The sequence below is a fragment of the Manacus candei genome, unplaced genomic scaffold, assembly GCF_025592945.1.
Source record: "Manacus candei isolate 608988 ecotype Guabito, Panama unplaced genomic scaffold, ASM2559294v1 h1tg000015l, whole genome shotgun sequence".
In the NCBI taxonomy this organism is placed as follows: domain Eukaryota; kingdom Metazoa; phylum Chordata; class Aves; order Passeriformes; family Pipridae; genus Manacus; species Manacus candei.
Window position 1 is genome coordinate 25,593,839 of NW_026138063.1, and position 19,189 is coordinate 25,613,027.

At 46.1% G+C, this 19,189-nt stretch overlaps 1 protein-coding gene across 2 annotated transcripts in view; it reads right to left on the reverse strand.

Moving 5' to 3' along the window:
- Positions 1-17,313, reverse strand: part of GPC1 (glypican 1) — a 203,049-nt gene extending 185,736 nt beyond the window's left edge. The window contains exon 1 of one of the 2 annotated variants that reach the window (XM_051781579.1): positions 16,776-17,313. In XM_051781579.1, the coding sequence (XP_051637539.1) occupies positions 16,776-16,932 (157 nt within the window). In that variant the 5' untranslated portion in view covers positions 16,933-17,313. The remainder of the gene's footprint in view (positions 1-16,775) is intronic. The other variant, XM_051781580.1, reaches the window with a different exon arrangement.
- Between the last annotated feature and the right edge of the window lie 1,876 nt (positions 17,314-19,189).

A 19,189-nucleotide genomic window follows, 5' to 3' on the forward strand; every position in this document is an offset into this window, starting at 1 on the left:
ACAGCTGTGCAAGTTCAAGGACCTCACCAGTTCAAACCAGACAAAACTGCTTCTTTACATAGTGGGAGATGAACTGACGGAGCTTAGTGCCATGGGAATTTTGGGGGTGCAGACCCTATTCAGCAGGTTTGAAAAGAAATTACATAGATTAGTGGGCAAAAGGTCTGTAAAGGACTAAGCAGGGATGTACCCCTGATATACCCTCCTGAGAAGCTGTGAGTGTTTGGGAATACAAAGTGAGAGACTTCAGAAAGGAGGCACAGCCACACACACTGTTCCTAAATATCATTTTCTGTTGGTAAGGTCAGACACAGGCTGCAGGATGAGTCAGCTCATGAGGTGGCCTCATCAGACATTTCTTTAAGGCAGCTGCAGGGCACCCAAGCCCCTGACACACTACTCCTAGGCCTGGCTGCCAGAGTGAGAACCAGCTGCCTCTATGGAAGCCAACTACACACCAGATATAGGTATATGAAGCCCTCAGCAGCCCTAGAGCCCTGCTTCTGCACTGTCATCAGGCAAAATACATAGTTCAAAGCACTGGGTGTAGGACACTGCAGAGAAAACCTAAGTTAGAGTCATCTTCACCTTGCTTGAGTTCTTTGTGCACAATTTAAAGCCTTGTCTCAGCTCAGTGGGTCAGCCTAGCAGCAAGCCTAGGGTGTACAGAGAACAGCCACACAAGCACATTCACACACAGTGGGGAAGGGAAACAAATCACCCAATACATGTCAATTTTTAAACCAACTTGGTGTGTTGCATGTGTGATTACTGCAGAAACCAACATTGGTAATTACGGCCATCTGCATCCATTACTGCCATTTGTATGTGTATTCATAGTAACTACACATTAGTTGGGCATGCCACTGCACAAACATATTAACCAGCTAATTAATTAAAAGAACAGACCTTCTCTGCTTAGGAGGAGCCCATCAACCACTAATCAGAAGAATATATTTTCTCCATCTGTTATATCATTTGCCCCCACCACAAGATCACCAGGGAAGATGCAGCTGGCCTGCAGTCTCCAGAAGGCTCTGCTGGCGTGGTGAGCTTCCTGTTTAAGTGATTTCCTTTGTGTAGCAAGGCTTAAAGACCATGACTGCTTCTGGAAACACATCCATGGCACTTCCACAGAAGTGCATGATGCTTTTGGATTACCTCAGGTGACCTTTGGATTAGACACCAAGCATCTTTCCACCACTCCCAGTGCTCATTCTCCAAGCACAGAGGAGGCTCATTGCATGCCCCCTAACAGGGCAGCACTCTGGCAGCCCAGGTGCATGTCCCATACAACACCTCTTGCCATGCTGTTTCTACAGCAAACTGCTAATGCAACAATAGATGATAAACATAGAGAGGGTGGCTGTGCCCCAGTGCTTCACTGACATATGGTTCTGTCTTCAGTCAGAAGCTATGGATTTAAATTTAGGGAAGGAGCAGAAGGTTAAGTTTCAAAATTCCAAGATAAATCCTCCTGGAGGAAGCAATGAGACCAGATTTTTGTCCCTCTGGTGCAGCCTTAGGAGCAGGCAGTCAACGCTGCTGAGCAAACCACACTGCTTGGGCAGCCCTGAAAGGTTGTGCCCAACTTCTCAGCTCTTTGAAGGCCTGCTGGAGCTATAGCCCCCTGTACCAGCTGCTGCTCCACGAGCACCAACAGAGCAGTCAGGACTCCTGCTGGACACTCAAATTTCAGGCAGAATAATATTGCTCCAGCTACTGGCTTATAATAACTCTTTATATTACAGCAAAAGGCAGTGATATCTGTCTCAGGTTGGATCAGCACTTCCATTAGCTCCCCTTTCAAAACAAGTGTTAAGTGTGAAGAGGTAAGAACAAATAAGTTTCAAATCACTGTGAAATATTTCTGAAACAAGCCAAACTCCTCCTTCCTGCATACATGAAATGCAGTGCTGAAGAAGTTACTACAATCCAATAAAGCGTAAAATGCTTTCATCATTTGGCACTGTAAATGCTTACCCTAGTTATGGATGAGTTCAAGACAACTCTACAGTAGATTTTACTTTGATTTTCCTAAAGCTAGAGAAAATTCTCTATATGCTTTAAAAAATAAAAAAGAAAAGAAATAATTTTTATTGTGCCAGATGCTGTCAGCCTGGCTGCAGCTGACGGTGCTCTGTCAAATGGGACCTGTGAAAAGACTGCACTTGGAGCACCACAGTTGGTGACCAGGCAGTCTTATCAATTTGTACTTGCTAGGAAGACTTCCAATGTCTTCTGCCCAGCTCCCCCATTCTACAGCTCCAGAGATGTTCTTAGCTCTGTACAGCAGAATACCCTAGTGTAGCTCCTGCCTGCAGCTCCTCTGAACTGCTGCAAAGGATTCAGGGCAGGGCTGAAGCAAGTGACCACAACACACGGGCATTTGGATAATTTCTAGATTATTCTGCTGCAGGACTACATCAGCATCATTCTACATGTACTTGTCTGACACAGACACTTTCGTCACACTCTTCTCCAAGCACAGACTATTTACTGTTATGCAAAGCATCAAACTATGCTGACTGGATCCATGATTTGGTCCAGTACCTTCCGAACTAAGGAAAAATGCCTTCAAAGAAACTGCATCCAAATGTGGTCTAAACAATGCTGTCTTCCCTCTCTCCCATCTCCCTACCCTGTGCCCACAGGAGGCACAGACCCAGAGCAAGCCTTTTGGGAGAACCTGTGGCCTTCAGTGTTCCCTGCCTGCCTGCCCTGCCAGCAGGAACTGCTCCACAGGCAGAGTCCTCCTCTGGGCGTTATCCCTCCTCGTGCCGCTTGACCACCTCAGCCTTGCTGAATCCAAAAGACTCATCTAAACAAAACCTGCCATCCTCAGTCCCTCAATCATCTAAGAAGCAGCAAACATGCTGAGTTAAGTGCGAGGTAAGCAGTACCTTTATTTGGTTAATTAGAATTGCTCATCAAATGAAAACAAAGAAGTGATTTACTGCAGAACTGGTACAGGTAGTTGTAACATAAGTACATTCCTGCATATTTGGCTACATTAGGAACATTTTTTAATTAACAGTTTCTCCTTGGCTAAAGCAAACCATAGAAAATAAGGAAAGAAGTTTCACACAAGGACACTACCGAATCCCTCAACTGCCAGCTATTTTTTTTTTTCTGCAGGGAGGATTTTAAATTAAAAGCAGTTTGCCTCCATTAGCTTTACCAGAAGCCATGTAACTGCCAAAGTTTACAGAAACACAATTGTGATTTGCAGATTTGGCAAGTGCCATTTTCTCTTTCTGCAAATGTGAGTAATGTCATTCATATTAAGGGGCTTTTGTGGGGACACTGTGCAAAGAACAACTCCTTCCCCAGAAGAGGAGAAATATCTCCAGAGCAGCAGTTTAGTATTCCCGGGCACCCAAGTTTTACCTTTGTTTATTTTGCATTAAATTCGTGCTGAAAAGGATCAGACAGTACAAGTGCTATGAACCTCTTCTGATGACTGAGCAGAATACAGTAGCAAGCCCAAAATAAACATTTCAACAGTGATCTTTGACATATAGCCATTCTCGGGCTTTCTGTGACATGTTGCCAAACCCTTCGAAGCCATTCAGCATGGTTTCTCACCAAAATCCCTACTCTCTTTACTTTTCTAGCTGAAAAAGCTGATGACACCCTAACAGGAAAGTTATATTTCTACCAAGGGCACCTGTGTTTGCAGGCTTCTTGCTCTGCTCCAGAGCCATAGCCTTGGTGGAAAGATTGAAGTCTTGGTAGTATTTTTACTCTCTGATTCCTGTGTGAATAGCTGCAGAACAGAGGGAGGCACGAGTGAAGCCAGCCTGCTGGGGTGTAAAAGCAGGTAGCAACAGATGAACGACTTGCTGGTCATTTTTAGAGTGACTCCACAGGCCCTGCTCCCCTCCCTGGTGTGTCAGTGTCCCCTAACTCCTGGTGTCTAGCTTTCCTCAGCCTCAGGAAGGAAACTTAAGATACATAACCAAAGTGTTAAAAACACACAGGTTTCTTTCAGTTTGTGTTAGTTGGGGCACAGTGGATGTTGGCTTCAGGGCTGAACCAAGCTGCTGATGTAGAAGGAAGTGATATGGGTGACCCTGAGCCGTGTGAGCTCTCCAGGGTTCGTAACGGCCTCCTCAGCTCCACCACAGAACTGCCGCTGGCACAACATGGAGTGATGGCCAACACCTGCCATGTAGGGTTCACAGTCTTCAGTGACAAAAAGATGACAAAAATTTCAGGATGAAGAAACAAGAGAAGTGGGTTATGTCCAAACAGAACCCAGAACCCAGTAGCATGGCAATGAGAGACCATAGCACCCTTGAGTGAATGAAAGATTTATTCCCCCAGTTGTAGCCAAAATGAGAAGGTCTGAACACCCTACAAAACTCTGCAGGAAGTAGCCTAACAGTATTACCACAGTCACAAATGTAAAGTCTGTCTGCAGTAATTAGGATTGTACTACATACGACTTATTAGACACTGTCTTGTAATCAAGACAGAAATAGCTGCCTACATAATAGTTACCAGTTTCTTAACTGTCTAAAAATAAAGCAACAAATGTAATGCAGTGCCAGACATGGAACCATCTGAAATAATGTTAACCTACATTCAAGCCTGCAAAGGTAACCATGGTACGCCTGCTGGTAACCTTCCATCTAACCTGGAGTTAAACACTCTGTGACTCTGCAGTTTTGGTTTGTACCTTAAAAAGAACTAGAGAAGCCAGTTTTGTCTCTGTAGTCCAACTCCGTTCCGCCACACAGTGAACAGAGTTCATTATCCATTGAACTAAACACCAAGTAATGAGTTAACAATAATTAAACTGAAAGAGACATAGATTAAAGGAATTTATTATTCCCTGATCTGTCAAGCAAATTGCTTAGATACCTGCAATCAATGAGTAATGATGAAACAAAATAAAACCCCAACAAACCAGAAGAGCCAACAACAGGCTCGTAAAACTCTGTTCGGTAAGGCCCATGTATCTTCGTTAGGCCGAACAGCATAGCATTTTAATCAACAAAAACCCTCTGTCTTTATGCATCGTGAGATCAGAGGCAAAGTGTGGCCCTAAATTATGCTGTAACTGTTTATTATTCATGTATCATGGGACTGATGAAGATTTATGGTCCCATTGTGCTAAGTACTGTATAGTGAAATTCAGAGCAATAGCGAGACTCAGTACTCCAAGACTTTATAACTCAAAGACAAATTATAAAAACAAGATATTATAATTTAAAGACAGTAATGCACAAATGGGGATTGGAGATACAGATAGATTAAGCAACTTGCCCAAGGTCATGCCAGACACATGTGCCAGAGCAGAAAATTGAACTGGGATCTCTGGAGCACCACCACAGCTTCCTACTCATGTAGGAGAACATTGCTGCTCCTCTTTGATTTGACTGGATGTCATATTTCATAAACTAATAAATAAGTTCAAAAAATGCAAACATTGCATGCCAGTACTGGAAGGATTTCCTTTCACCCACTCCTCTTCGGAGGACCTTCATTAACAAAAACCCTACACAAACACCTGATTTGTCTGCGTGTGGTACAATTACAGTATTGCACAGAATAATTTCAGCCCAAAGGTCTTTTGCAGCCATCCAGTCCAACATCTCATTCAAAGCAGGACAAACTAGAGCAGATGCCCCAAGGCCTCATCTGCTCAAACTCTGAATATCTTCAAGGGTGGAGATGGAAATCACAATACCTCTTTGGGCTCCTGTGCCAGTGTTCAATCACTCAGGTTGGAAAAAGTCTTTCCATGTATGAAATGAGAATTTCCCCAGTTCCAGCTTGGGTCTGCCACCTGCTATACTGCCCCCATGCACACAAGTCTATCTGTTTTCTCTATTCCCACACGTTAAGTAGCTGCAGACAGCACTGGGATCTCATCAAGCCTTCTTTCTTCTACACTTTACTTACTGGACAAGCCAGACTTGCTCCAGTATAGCTGTACCATTCCTTTACAGGCAGCCTGAAATTGGATATCATGCTCCAGATGCAGTCTCACAGTCACCAAAAAGAAGGCTATAAGGCACTTCACACTTTTTTTTTTTTTCCAGATAGAGCATGGAAATAATTTTTTTAGATCAGTTATTGTATTTTTATGTATGTTAACTACACAAACCCTGCAGCCTTCAGTTTACAAAACAACACAGCAACATTGTTTTGGCACACCACTTGCTGTTGCAGAGGTCTCAGCATATGCAGGCCCACTGGGCCCCAAGAGTAACCACTGCTCCCATAAAGGACACTGGAAAGGGACATTTCACATGTCTTTCTCTCTAGCTGACAAAAAGGATAACCAAATCAGCCTGAGTGATGTAAGATGCTCAAAATATATCAGTGATAGCAGGATGACACAAGACTCCGTGTTGCTGGACACACATACATCAGCAGACACATTTAGGAATTTCAGTCCTAAAACCTGTCACTCAGTGTATTGCTAACAGTGAAAAATATTTAATTTACAGCTGTGATAGGAGATCTCTTCAATGCAACATAAACAGTGGCAGCAGTGTTACTAAATAAACTCAAGGCCCCAGACAGCTGATCCAGGATAAGGGGAGAAGTGATACCGCATTTAAACACAGTGGCTTTCTCTCCTGGTTTACAACTGAAATGTACTCCCTGTCAGAAGGTGTTTGCTCTCTGTTTATTTTAACAAGAACAAAGTCACAGCCTAAGCTTTGCTTATTTATATTTGCTGGCACCTGTGAATATTTACCAATAAAAATTTCGTATTAATTAGTTCTGCAGAAGTGCTATCAACATTTCTTTTAGGTTTCCCCTGAAGGTATAGTCCCTATGGAGCAGCACAATCAGTCCACTCTGCACCAGGCATCCCTCCTGATATGGAAGGCATCTGCTTGGCATGGAGATATTTGGGGCTTTAGTGATCGCACAACTAAACAGGTGCAGGACACCTGGTTATGGCAAAACAAGCTGTTCTCCACGCTGTTGTCCAGATAGGACAAACCAAGCAGGTGTCAGAAGCAAGCATGGCTCCGTACGCAACTGCTCACCTTCATCCTGAGAGGTTGCTGCGTATCTGAACTCAAGCAGGGAACTCTCATCCCACTGGGACAGCAGCACAAACAAGCTGCCATGGGAGCAGCTCCTCCACAGGTGGGACTCAGCCAGCAGCACTGAAAGAAGCAGGTCTAAGAGACCACATTCCCTCCTCCAGCTGAAGCCAATAATGGCCCAGTCTACATCTCCCAGAGCTTGGCAAAATTCCCATTCCAGAGCTACCACCACATCATGGGCACACACAGACATATACAAAAATACATAAAACTCACGAGTTGCTTCCAGTTTCTTGGCCATAAATTGCCCAACAGCAGCAGACAGCTTTTCAAAAAGACAGCTGTATGCTCTATCCTTTTCAAACACGAAGTTACTCTGGATGCCAATGGCACTTTTATACCAACTCTGAAAGTAGAGCAATGGAGCCCTGGTTCCATTTATGGTTACATTTAAACCCATACCAGTGATTCCTTACACACTGCAAGAGCTACATCAAAGTGCAGGTATTGCATCACATGCAAGAGATGCCTTGGCCAGTTGCATGAGAGGTGTGTGAGCACAGGCCAGGTGCACAGGCTCTCACCCACGACAGGACCAGCACACAGCCACCATGCCCCTGCAAAAATTTGTATTTTGGGCACTGAATAGACCTGCCACAAGTCATAGAATCATTGAGGTTGGAAAGGATCTCTAAGATCATCCAGTCTGACCATTAACCCAGCACTGCCAAGCCCACTACTTGCAAAAGGCAGCCTGGAACACTTCTCTGACCTCCACAGGCACTTCCCAATCTCTCTTTCACACCAATCCACAACACACAAGCAGCTGGGGCATTGCTACATCCCACCACCATCAGATAGGATGGGGAGCCTGTGGCAGAGTCCATGGGACTTCTACCCATGGGTTCCCACTGTTGTGCAGCCCTCCCTCAAATTCACAGCAGATGAGTCCCTCAGCTATGCTTTGGCCTCAGAGAGCCTCTCTAATAAAAATACCAGCTGCCACCTCCTCCTCCTCTCTCAACATGGAAGCCTCTCTGAGACCTCCCACAAATGAAAGGGGGGAAAGAGGGGCTTTTTTGCAGGGCTTGTTTGGTATTCTGTCACAAAGCCAAACAGATGTTTGTAAAAATCCAAACTGGTTATACAACTGTTTTAAACTCAAGCAGCTGTGCACAGCAAGCAACTGCATCAGGAGACAAGACCACTGCTCTCTTACATGTAGGGACTAGAGTTTAATAAACCAAACTTCCCATGAGTTATTCCAGCTCTCTCGTCCAATTTAGTGTTTATGGCAGAGGAGACTGCTGGAAAAAGAAAAGTGAAGTGGCTTTTCCAGCTTCATGGTGAAAATCTATACCCAGATGGGGACTAGGACCAGACCTCCCTCCTGCCAGACCCATGGTAATTACAGCACCCAATTTCCACCATGCAGCTTATCTGGGAAGACGGCAGGAATAGACAAGAGATGCTAATACAGCAGCCCTCACACAGAAGTTACTTTATGCTGTGCTTGGCCCTCACTCCAGGATCAATTATACAACCAAATCACTGCAACAACTGTAATGCAACAACATGAACTGAGAGCAGAAGAGACTGAAGTATATTTATTTTTAAAAATGGAAAATTAATCCTAATTTCTGACAGTGCTTTTATTATATTTTTATTTATGAACAAAAATTACAACTAAAAGAACTTCTAAAATACTCATATTTTAGAAATATGCCTGTCTGCTCCAGCTAAAAAGTAAGAGACTTGGGTAAAATTAGTGGAAATACTCCAACTAAATTATACAGTACAGTTTTACAATCCTATAAAATAGCAATTTTTTGCAAGGCAAAACTATTTGTCATAGAGTATTTGCATTTTAGTCATATAAAAGATTGACTGTCTGCATAAGTACTATCATGTTGCTCCCTGAAACCACAGCAAAACTTCTTTTGTTGTTTGGTTTTTTCTTTCTTTTTTTTTTTTTTTAATACTCCAGAAGAATGCATGGCAATTGAAAAACTGGTTTTACTCATGTTGCTAGCACAGGAGTCTGTAACAGCTGGGTAATTCTGTGCTTCTGATTCATGCTGCAGTATACGAAAAGGCACCAGAAAAATCAAATTAGTTTTATAATCTCTGTACAGTCAATACAATTGTGATTAATGTATTATCTAAAAGTTGGAGCAAGAGCATTGTGAAAAACTGTCACAGCACTCTGCTTATTCAAACTTGAAAAAAGAAAAGTTTTTCGTATCTGAAGAATTCCAAGTAAAACAGGAACACGTTACTGGGCAGAAGTGACTGACCAGGCTCGGAGCTCTGTCACGTTCAGACAAGCATTTTAAGTGTCTGCAGTCTAAAGCTTCACTATTTTTTGCAGAACAATCTGGCAACGGAGGTAACCCGATTCCCTGGGAATCAAATGTTACTTAAAGACAGGTTTCACCTGTGACGGATAAAACATATTCTGAGCAACAAAATGTCAGGCTATATAGACATCAGAGGAGAGGGTGATCTGTCCTTCACGGTAACGGGGAATAAAGGAAATTTTCTGCTTTCATTGAGTTTTGAATTTTATTTATTTTTTGTAACTTTGAGGGGAAATATTCTTAATGCATTGGCAGCTACAGCAACCTTGTGCAATGAAACTACAAAACATGATGAAATAATCTTCAAGCAACTGCTACAAGGGTTCCTGCAAGCTTTAGGATCTCCCTTCCCTAGGTCTCTCCCCATCACGATGGGGCAGAGTTACCCTCACAGCCATCACTAAGACATTGTCAACCCTCCTTTCACAGACAGCAAAACAACAATGTGACTTTTTACCAGAGAAATTTAAAAATTAAGATACTCTTATGGACTTGTTCCAGGCCAACACCCAAGCAAGGTGGTGTGTCTACCCCACAAACTGCCCACTGTACCTCTCCCTCCTTCTCACAGCTGTGCCTGAGAGTCAGTATTTGGAGCAGCATTGGAAAAGATGGCTCAACTCTGGCTGGACTTATATAGGTGGAAAGCAGGAGTAATTTAAGATCTTCAGAAAGGTTCAATGTACATGGCAAGTTCAGAAGGGGCACATTAAAGCTGAGGAGGGCACTTGAAGGTGACCTTTCTGTCATGCAACCAGAAGTAGCACATCCAGCTCCTTTCTGAGCATTCAACTAAGCAAATGCTCTATGTTTGCAGGGCAGACCATTCCAGGGGACCCGGGAGGCCTCTGCCTGTACCCGAGGCAGTCAGAGCCCAGCCCTGCTACTGCTGCAGCGGCTGCCCAGCACACAGAGTGCAGGCTGTGCTTCCACCAGGAGACACCACTGTGGGACAGGACACCTCGCTGAGGGCAACTCTCTGTGGGGGCTTTTCCTACTGCTCCTCTGAGCAGGAGCAACACGTGCAAATACCATCTTGGAAGCTACCTGTGGGACAGCAAGCAATCTCGTTTGGAGGGAACACATGCCCTGTCACAGAAGTTTGGCAGAGCCAGCAGGGCCGACTGTGCCAGAGCAGCCTGCTGTTTGACATTACCCCCTCTGTGAGGCTACCTGCCTACTACACATACACCGAAACACCCTATGGGGCAAAGAAAGAAACCAATTTAGAGAAATATGTGTTCAGCGGGGCCCTGGGCAGCAAACTGAAATGAAAGCTGTTTTCTCCAAGGAAGCCTGTGGATTTCCACAGAATTGAGATGTCTACTTCCCTGGTCTTCCCCTGAAATTCCCAGTCGGTATTTCCAGCTGAATGCTGGAAGCAGATACAATATTTTTCCTTATACCAGTGACACCTGCCAATCACCCTCCCACCTACCCTGCTCCTCAATTCCACAGTCCCGCAAGACAAGTGACAGGAACACACAAGCTGCTGCCAGGAGACCTAAACTGCAGCACTGGCCCTAGTCACACAGTGCTGAGACTACTGCAGACAGCAGGGTCAGGATATCCCTCAGACCATCAGCTCTCTGAGGCTGGGGCAATCCTTTTATCCTGCTTTCTCTTGCCATACTGTGCCTAATGCAATTTGATGCTTCCATAAAAATAGATGATACTCGACTCCTGTACCCAGCCCAGTGGGCAGTCGTGGGCAGGGCACAGAGCCTGGGCTCAGCTGCTGCTTGTGGGCAGGTGCTCCAGGGCCTCTGTTTTCAGTCATCTTTGTTGTCACCTATGAGGTAAATAAAATCTCTGTCTTTAAATACACATTTTTGACAACCAAGTTAGCAGTTCCCTCCATGCCTTTGGCTAAGTCAAAGCATGCTTAATTATTGAAATCACCCAGAGGAATATATATCTGTCCAGTCCCCTCAATGTCAGACAATTGTACTGAAAGCAATAGAACATTAAACCAACTGTTTCACAGTCGCTGCCAAAACCCACACATCTACCAAACCCATCCGGTGAACTCAGAGTTTGACTGACATGTGTTCTTACATGTTCTTAAACAAAACAGGGCATTTACAGGGCAAGAACAGGAAAATGAGAGATGAGGTGAGCTCTGCAGTTTCACACAGTGGTGCTGGTGGGTGTTTCCAGATATAAATCCATGCAAATTTTTTTGAAAAAGAAATATCAGGCTTTTGCTTCATCAACAAAAGAAGCTGTTGACATAGTTTTGTCAGACACAGCTGATAAGGACAATTATGTGGTGAGAGCTTAGTCATCCATATCACAGTGACAGAAAGGCAGATTCTCCTAAAAATAATGTCAGCACCACAAAACTCTCAGGATCTCAGCACAAAGCCTTCCAGATCCCTGCCATGCTCCAGTGGGCGCGGGAATGTGAGGGCGCCAGGGTGAACCACTAGAGGGAGCCCATTTTTCTCCATAAATCCAATTTCCATAATTGTTCGGTACGCACACATTGTGCAGTCAAAAATCAACACAGCATCACAAAGTGTAAAGTATGCAAATTTCTATGTATATTTTAAGTCAAACAGAAAGAGAGATACATAGTTCAGGCATGGCCTCCTCTGACATTCACACCAAAACACTTGCCAGATGGAGGAAAAGGCACAATTCCCTGTGTTTTGCCCCATCAGAAATATCACTCTAAACCCAGCAGGCTACAAAGGCCATTACGATTTGTCCCTAACAAATTCATTTGCATAAATGGGTTGATATTTCATCTGAGAGTTCACCATGGAGCAGCTAACCTTGAGAAATCTCTCTGCCTTGAGTAACTACAACCCAAATGTAACAACCACCTCAAAAAGTGCTGGATCAACAGTGTGTCCCTTTTCAATGAAGGATAAAGATCTTTCCTGGGGAGTGGTGGAGCCCCAGATTTTATGTTCCATGCCACAGATGCAGGTTTGCCCCACTTCGCAATTTCCTGCAGCTGAAATGCCCCCAAGATGGGGTTCCATTACCCCCTTCATACTCTGAGAGCCTCGTCAAGTCCCATCCTGTCACCAGACCTGTTCTCTACTTAGATAACACTTCTCCAAATGGCTCCAACACATACACTTGCCAAGGTTTTCATTACAAAAACTAATTATACAGCCTAAAGGACTAAAAGATTAAAAAATTGTTCTGATTCCTTCCAGCTAAAGAGCCAGGGAAGGATCCAAGTGAGATGTGTGACTAGATGGCCAGCAGTATAGCCTGGCAAAGTCCACCTGGCTTTTTTCTGTACCCTCCTCTTCTTTCACTGCATTGCACCCATTGCCTGTGTCAACAAGCTCAACTTAGCAGCAAGCCAAGTCTAGGAAGGATTAATCTCAGGAATAAACAAGCCAAAGCAGAAGTCCAGCCCAAACAGTGAGCAAGGGCCAAGCACATCCACATCAAATCACAACTCTCAAGTCTTCTCCAGTCCATGGGAGAACTATCTCTGCTGGGGAGCAGTCACCCATTCAACATCAGTAATCCAAAGACACCCTCCATGAAGTCAGAGAAAGCTGGATATCCTCCCCAAAACACAATATTTCTTGGTGTACGGTCACTCTCTTCTATCACAAATGCTACTGTGAACCTAAGATGACTAGCCCTTATCACAGGCACTAAGAAGCACACCTAGAGGAGACATCTCTCTCCCTCAGTCACCAGAGCAGGAGACCAGCAATAGGGTGATGGTGTCTGGGTAGCAAGAATGTCAGACAATAAGAATGGAGGCTTGCCACCTCCAGAAGACTCAACAGGAAAGAGAATAACTGGAAGTTGTCAAACTGGTTTCCCACATTTTGTAGCAATCACAGAAAGGGGGTGTGGGTCATCCAGCCAGAGAGCAGGAACATTCTCCAACACACAGGAAAACTTTGCTAAAGTTTGTACATCTTATAGAAGCAAGTGCTGTAACTTTCCCAAACTCAAGGAGCAGGGGACTTTCTCCCAAGCACCAGAAACTTTCTTCTAGGCAGATCTTCACCCAGGTCTCTGGTGCATGGTTGTCTGTCAGGATTGCTAAAACGAGCAGACGCTGCTTTCATGTTTGGGAGTTTTGCCATTGACTTCAAAGTACTGAGATATAACACCTTGTGTATTCCCTAAACACACTTAATAACAGCACCTGACACATTTAAAGTCTTAGACACATTAAAGGCATCGCACAGCATTAGCAAAAAACCAGGAAACCCTGTCTAGGTGGTTCATGAGAAATCTGGTAAACCAAGAGTCTACCCCTGAATCAGATGCTTTTCTATTAGCCAGCTTATAACTGTGTGACGGCTTCTTCAACTCATCCGTACAGCCAGAAGCAGGGACAACCTTCTGGTGAGCTGTGCAGACTTTAGATTATTCATAATCCTTTAAAATCATAACAAAGAATACAGATTAGAAGGTGTAAAGTGTGCAGTAAGTGTTCTAAAACCAACACAAACACAGCCATGTCAGCCTGAGTCAGAGCCTGCATCGTGGGAGGTCACTGAACTCCTTTTGCAGTCATGCTCTGGGGATGCAGGCAGTCCACGGTTTGGCTCCTGGTGCCAGGCTGGTGTGACAGCCACACACCAAGCAGTGCCTGGGGCCAGTTCAGAGCAGACATGAGCAAGGTCAGCCGAGTGTGGCAGCACTGCTTTGGGGGCAAGGCCGTGGGGCTAAGACATGAGTGTTCCCCTTTGCTTCAGGGCAAGCAATGGAAAGAAGGAACAGCTAAGTCACTTTGGAGAAGGAGCAAGTGAAGGGCTTTTGTCTCCAGAGAGCTCAGAAATAAGGTAAAAACATGGTTCATGGGGTAGCTCTTGGGCCTCTCTGACAACATGGAGAGGGCCACCAACAGGAAACCTCTGCATAGGTCCAACTGGAGACAACACTGAATCGACTTCATTAGCATCTCTTAGCTTAGCCAAAAGTTGTTTTATCACAGAATCATCAAGGTTGGAGGAGACCTTCAACATCATGTAGTCCAATCATCAACCCAGCACCACCATAACCCCCTCTTATCCGTACCCCCAAGTACCACATCCAGATGCCTCTTGAACACTTCCAAAGATGGCGATTCCACCACCTCCCTGGGCAACTTATTCCAATGCCTGACTACTCTTTCAGTGAAATTTTTTTTCCAGTATCTAATCTGAACCTCCCCTGGTGCAACTTAAGGCCATTTCCTCTCGTCCTTTCACTTGAGATATGTCAGAAGACACCCACCCCAACCTCACCTGTGTCCATGTGTTTGCACTCACAGGTGTCAGGCAGGCATAACCTGACAAGGCTCCATGCAGATGACAACCCCCACGGTCATCAAGTTGAAGTAATGCCATTGAAACCAATAGCCATTGAAGCAATGACTATTTGGACAAAATGTGGAATTATAAACTGTACAATTCTGCACTTATTACACATGGGTATACTGCAGGAGGGTGTTGAGACTCTTCTTTTTTGGAGACAGCAAAACTGGCACCAACCTCTGCACCAACCTGCACAACTGCTAAAAAGTCCACATGATAGACAACACTACTTTATCAGGACATTTCTGAAGTTGGTATCTATGTACACTGATGTTTTAACTGCACTGGGTAAGTACTACAGCAACAGAAAAGCGTGTCCCTGACTACATATCAGTCAGGATGAACGCACAGTAATTACCAATGAAAATCATTCAGTCTGTTAGCTGTTTTAAATACCTGGCTATAGTATCAGCAGCAGGTTTATGTGTGGATCCTTCTTCCCCCCAAGCACTTCTTCATATTACTTTCCATGCGGTATTCCTCAAGTTTTCACAGCATTTATCTACAGTTTCCCTGTTTACAGTAACAGCCAGAGGTGCCCAGTTGGATACCTACAATTTTAACTGCTGTTGCTTGAGACTGCCAGCGTATACGCTCATAGCAACAAACAGCAGGAAACAAAACTCCTGGATCCCAGAAATCTGCGTCCTGTCACTTTGTGAACCTTAACAACGTGCAGACACAAGATGTTTCGCTCTCTGCTAACCTGTGATATGCGATACTTGTAACGATACGTGATACTTGTAACCACAGCTCCTGCGAGCCTCAGTGACTGCCCCTGTAGTACTATCCCTGTGTACAACGCTGCAGCCACTTCACCAGTGTTTGTAAACATTTTGTCTTCCAAGAATTTTCCACTTGAAACAGGAACTGCTAATGTATTCATGTTTGTAATAATTAGATGCAAATTTATAAAAAGCCACTTTCTTGCTCAACTGAATTACTATTCTATTAATAGCGATGTTCAAATTGTTTTGAAACTTGCCACTGTTTAAACTTCAAGGAGTGCTCGTTTTACTTTGGAAATTTACTCTCACTTGTAACTTGACAAAGAAAGTATTAATTTGTTCAAATTGATGAGACATGTATATGCATCAGCCTTTTCCATTCACAGGTCAGATAACAAATTGGTTTCTCTGAAAAACTACCCAATGAAATATTCAACATAAGGCATTCTGTAAGCTTAGATGTGCACTACAAACTGCTGTTTTACTGGGGTGTCCCTGTAGGTTGGCTCTGGCACGTACGCCTGCATGTTTTATGCTTTGTCTGAAGGAGGAAGCTCCCACAAGTGAGGAGAAACCTCTCGGATATGGGTCACAAGTTGGTGTATCAAAACTTAGATGAGAATTTTTTAAAAAAACTACAATACATCAGCATATTTTCCCCAAGCTTTCAAGAAAAAAAAAAAAAAAAAAAAAAAAGAAAAAAACCCACCCAAACCCACAAACCAGATATTCAATATTCTTTACTATTTCATTGGTTTCTGCAAAGAGGAGGAAATCAAGATTTGTCCAAAGCCAGACCGAAGGCAAGAAGACACACTGAGGTATGTTGCACGATTTTCCTCTGTCATTTTAGTCCTGCTTCATTTTTATCAAGTGACAAGTACCATTTATACGTTTGTTCCCTATCCAGAAGAAGATTAAAAGAAATCAATTCCTCTCTCATAACCTTGTGGCATTTTCCAGCTCCGACACCAAAACCCATTTCAGTCTGATTATCCCCATTTCTGAACCAAAACCCCGGAACCGTTTCAATTGTACTCAAAACAGAAGCAACGAGACAATGAGAAAAAAGAGAGAACAACCACTGAACACTTGCTGCGACCACCCCCTCTCACAGCTCCGCTCGCATAGCCAGCACCGCGAAGAGACCCTTTCCAGCCCGGGGGTGCTGCAAGGGGTGAGGGGAGCCCGCCCCTCGGGGAAACCTCTCGGGTCCGACTTCTCGCCGCCCACGACGCGAGACAAACTCCAGCGGCGGGCGGGAGCGCACCCCCGCCCCGCGGCACCCCGAGCCGTGCGGGGATCCCCCCGTGGGCTGCCCCGGCCGGGGGCACGGCGCCTTCGGCCGCCCCCCGCACACTCCTCCGCGGCACTCACCGGAGATCTCGGCCTGGGGCACGCCGCTGAGGCTGAAGCCCTTGGCCCCATACAGCTGCCGGACCTCGGCGCAGCTCCTCGCCTTGCTGCCGCTGTCACCGCGAGCCGGGGCGGAGGCGACACACAGCAGCCAAAATCCCCACGGAAAGACACGCATCCTTCTCCGCTGGCCCCGCCACCTGCCGTGCGAAGGGCAAAGCCAAGGTCCCGCGGCGGGGAGGCGGCCGGGGGGGCGCAGGGTGCGGCCCCCTCCGCGAGCAGCCCCGGCGGGACGGCGGGCGAGGGCGGCGAGCAGGGGAGCCCCGGCTGCCCGAGGCGCGAGGGGAAGGCGCCGGCGAGTTCAGCCCGGGACGCCGCCGCGGCTCGGGCGGAGGGGGCAGAGATCCAAGTTCGGCCGCGCCGCTTCAAAGCCCCGGAGCGTGAGCGCGCAGAGGGCTTTTGTTCTTAGCGCGGCTGCATCCCCGGGCAGTCCCGCCGCGATGCTGCGGCGCCGCCGGGCCGGGCGGAGCGCGGCGGGGCGGGGCGCGGGGCGGGCTGCGGGGCTGCACCCGCGGCGGGGCCGGGCTGGGCTGGGCTGGGCTGTGCCGGCACCGCTCCACCTGCGCGCGGAGCGGGCGGCGGGGCGGCTCCGAGCGAGGCAGGGCTTCCCCCGCCGGACGTGGCATCACACGGCCCCGCGCCAATCCCGCGCGGGGCGCAGCCCCCGCCCCGCCCCGCGCCCCCGCCTGCGGGCGCTACGCAGCGCCTGCAGCCGCCGGACCGGGGCGAGGAGCATCCCGAACCCTCCCCGGGCAGGGCAGGGCTGGGCTCACGCCAGCCCCAGAGCACTGGCAGCACTCGAGGGGCCGCACGCCGTCCTTCGGGAAGGACGCGGTGACAACGCGCATCAAACCCATCTTTGTCTGTGGCGTGGTCCGAGTGGTCGACCTGAGGACTCCGAGTCCCTCAACGTGGTGGGAAAACAGCCGTATAGAAGACTCAAATTATACCACACTTTGCCAGACCGGCGAGTAGAAAGCATCTCAGCTGAGAGCCTGAGAGTCCCAGCAAGGTCCTGGGGAGGCTAAAAGTGCCCCTTTAAGAGCAGATGCGGAAAGAGAGGCGATTTTCAACGACACGTTCTCAGCTTTGGAGTTTAGTTCCTACAGCAGCCTGTCAGCTCTTGAAACTGGTGCTCTGCAGCTCTACCAGCCGTGTTTTAAACTGCTTCCCACAGAACTGAGGAATCTGTGATCACCTGTGTGTGTCAAGACAATGCCCGCGTGCTTTCCCCAAATGAGCTTGCAGGCTTTTGGCCAGCATCTAACACGTTTCAAAACAGACAGAGGATGCAAAGATCACTACTGAGAGCATTTGTTTTCTGTGGAAAAAGGAGAGGGAATCTGCCCATGCCCCAGCTGAAGCATTTGGATGAGCTTACATTTTACAAGGCAGTGGAAACCCCATCACTGTGCCCCCCCAACCCCCAAAATTTATCAGAGATCGTACTTTTTGGACTCGGCACTCAGACATGTAAAAATATGTGGAAAACAGGCATTGCTCATCTCACTGCTTCAGAACTGCTTGTTCTCCTGGGGAATGAGTAAGAGAGAAGTAAGTGACAGCAAAGTAGGAGCCCCAGGGAGTGGCAGTAGGGATGAGGAAAGTTGTTGGTTTCCTATGAAATCGCCTAATGATTTCCTATTAAATCTTCCTAATTAGATTCATCTATGAGATACGACAAAGCAGATTAAGAGGATCTAACCGCAAAGGCAGGCAGAATTTTGTAATGAAGATCATGACAAAGGTGACACATCGTTACCACCACAAGTTAAAAGCTATGAGTCAGATACACCCCAATACACTCCAGATCTCAGTTCTTTCAGAGATGACATTTTACCTTTTGGCCTCTTGCTGCATCTCTCAGTGATGTACGGTTTAGAAACCCAAGGCTTACAGAATCCCAAAAACTTGGTACACCTCAGCCTGGAGCTTGCTTTGTGAGCTTTCTGGAATCTGAAAATAGGTCTTGTTCCTTGAAATATGTGGGGAAAATATCTGCCATGGATCATGCAAAGCTTGACCTACCCTGTTTTCAAATGGGAACTCTTTTGTAAATGCAAAAGTACTGCACACATAGGAGGTTACTAAGTATTATGTGGCACAAGGTTATTTCAGCCATTACTCCTGGGGATTTTTTCTAATTTTATAGTCATAACCCTTTCCTCACCTCTGGCTTTGTAAACATCACTTGAAGACCTATGTCCAGCCACAATAACAGCAGAAAAGAACCAGCAGAGGAAACTGTACATATATTGCCATGACTAGAGAAACACTAGGATCTCGGTTCCTCCTTTTGGAAAATCAAAGGGAAAATCAAATGCTTAAAGACACACAATTAACAACAGTCTCATTTGGGTCTGTTGAGGGGAATG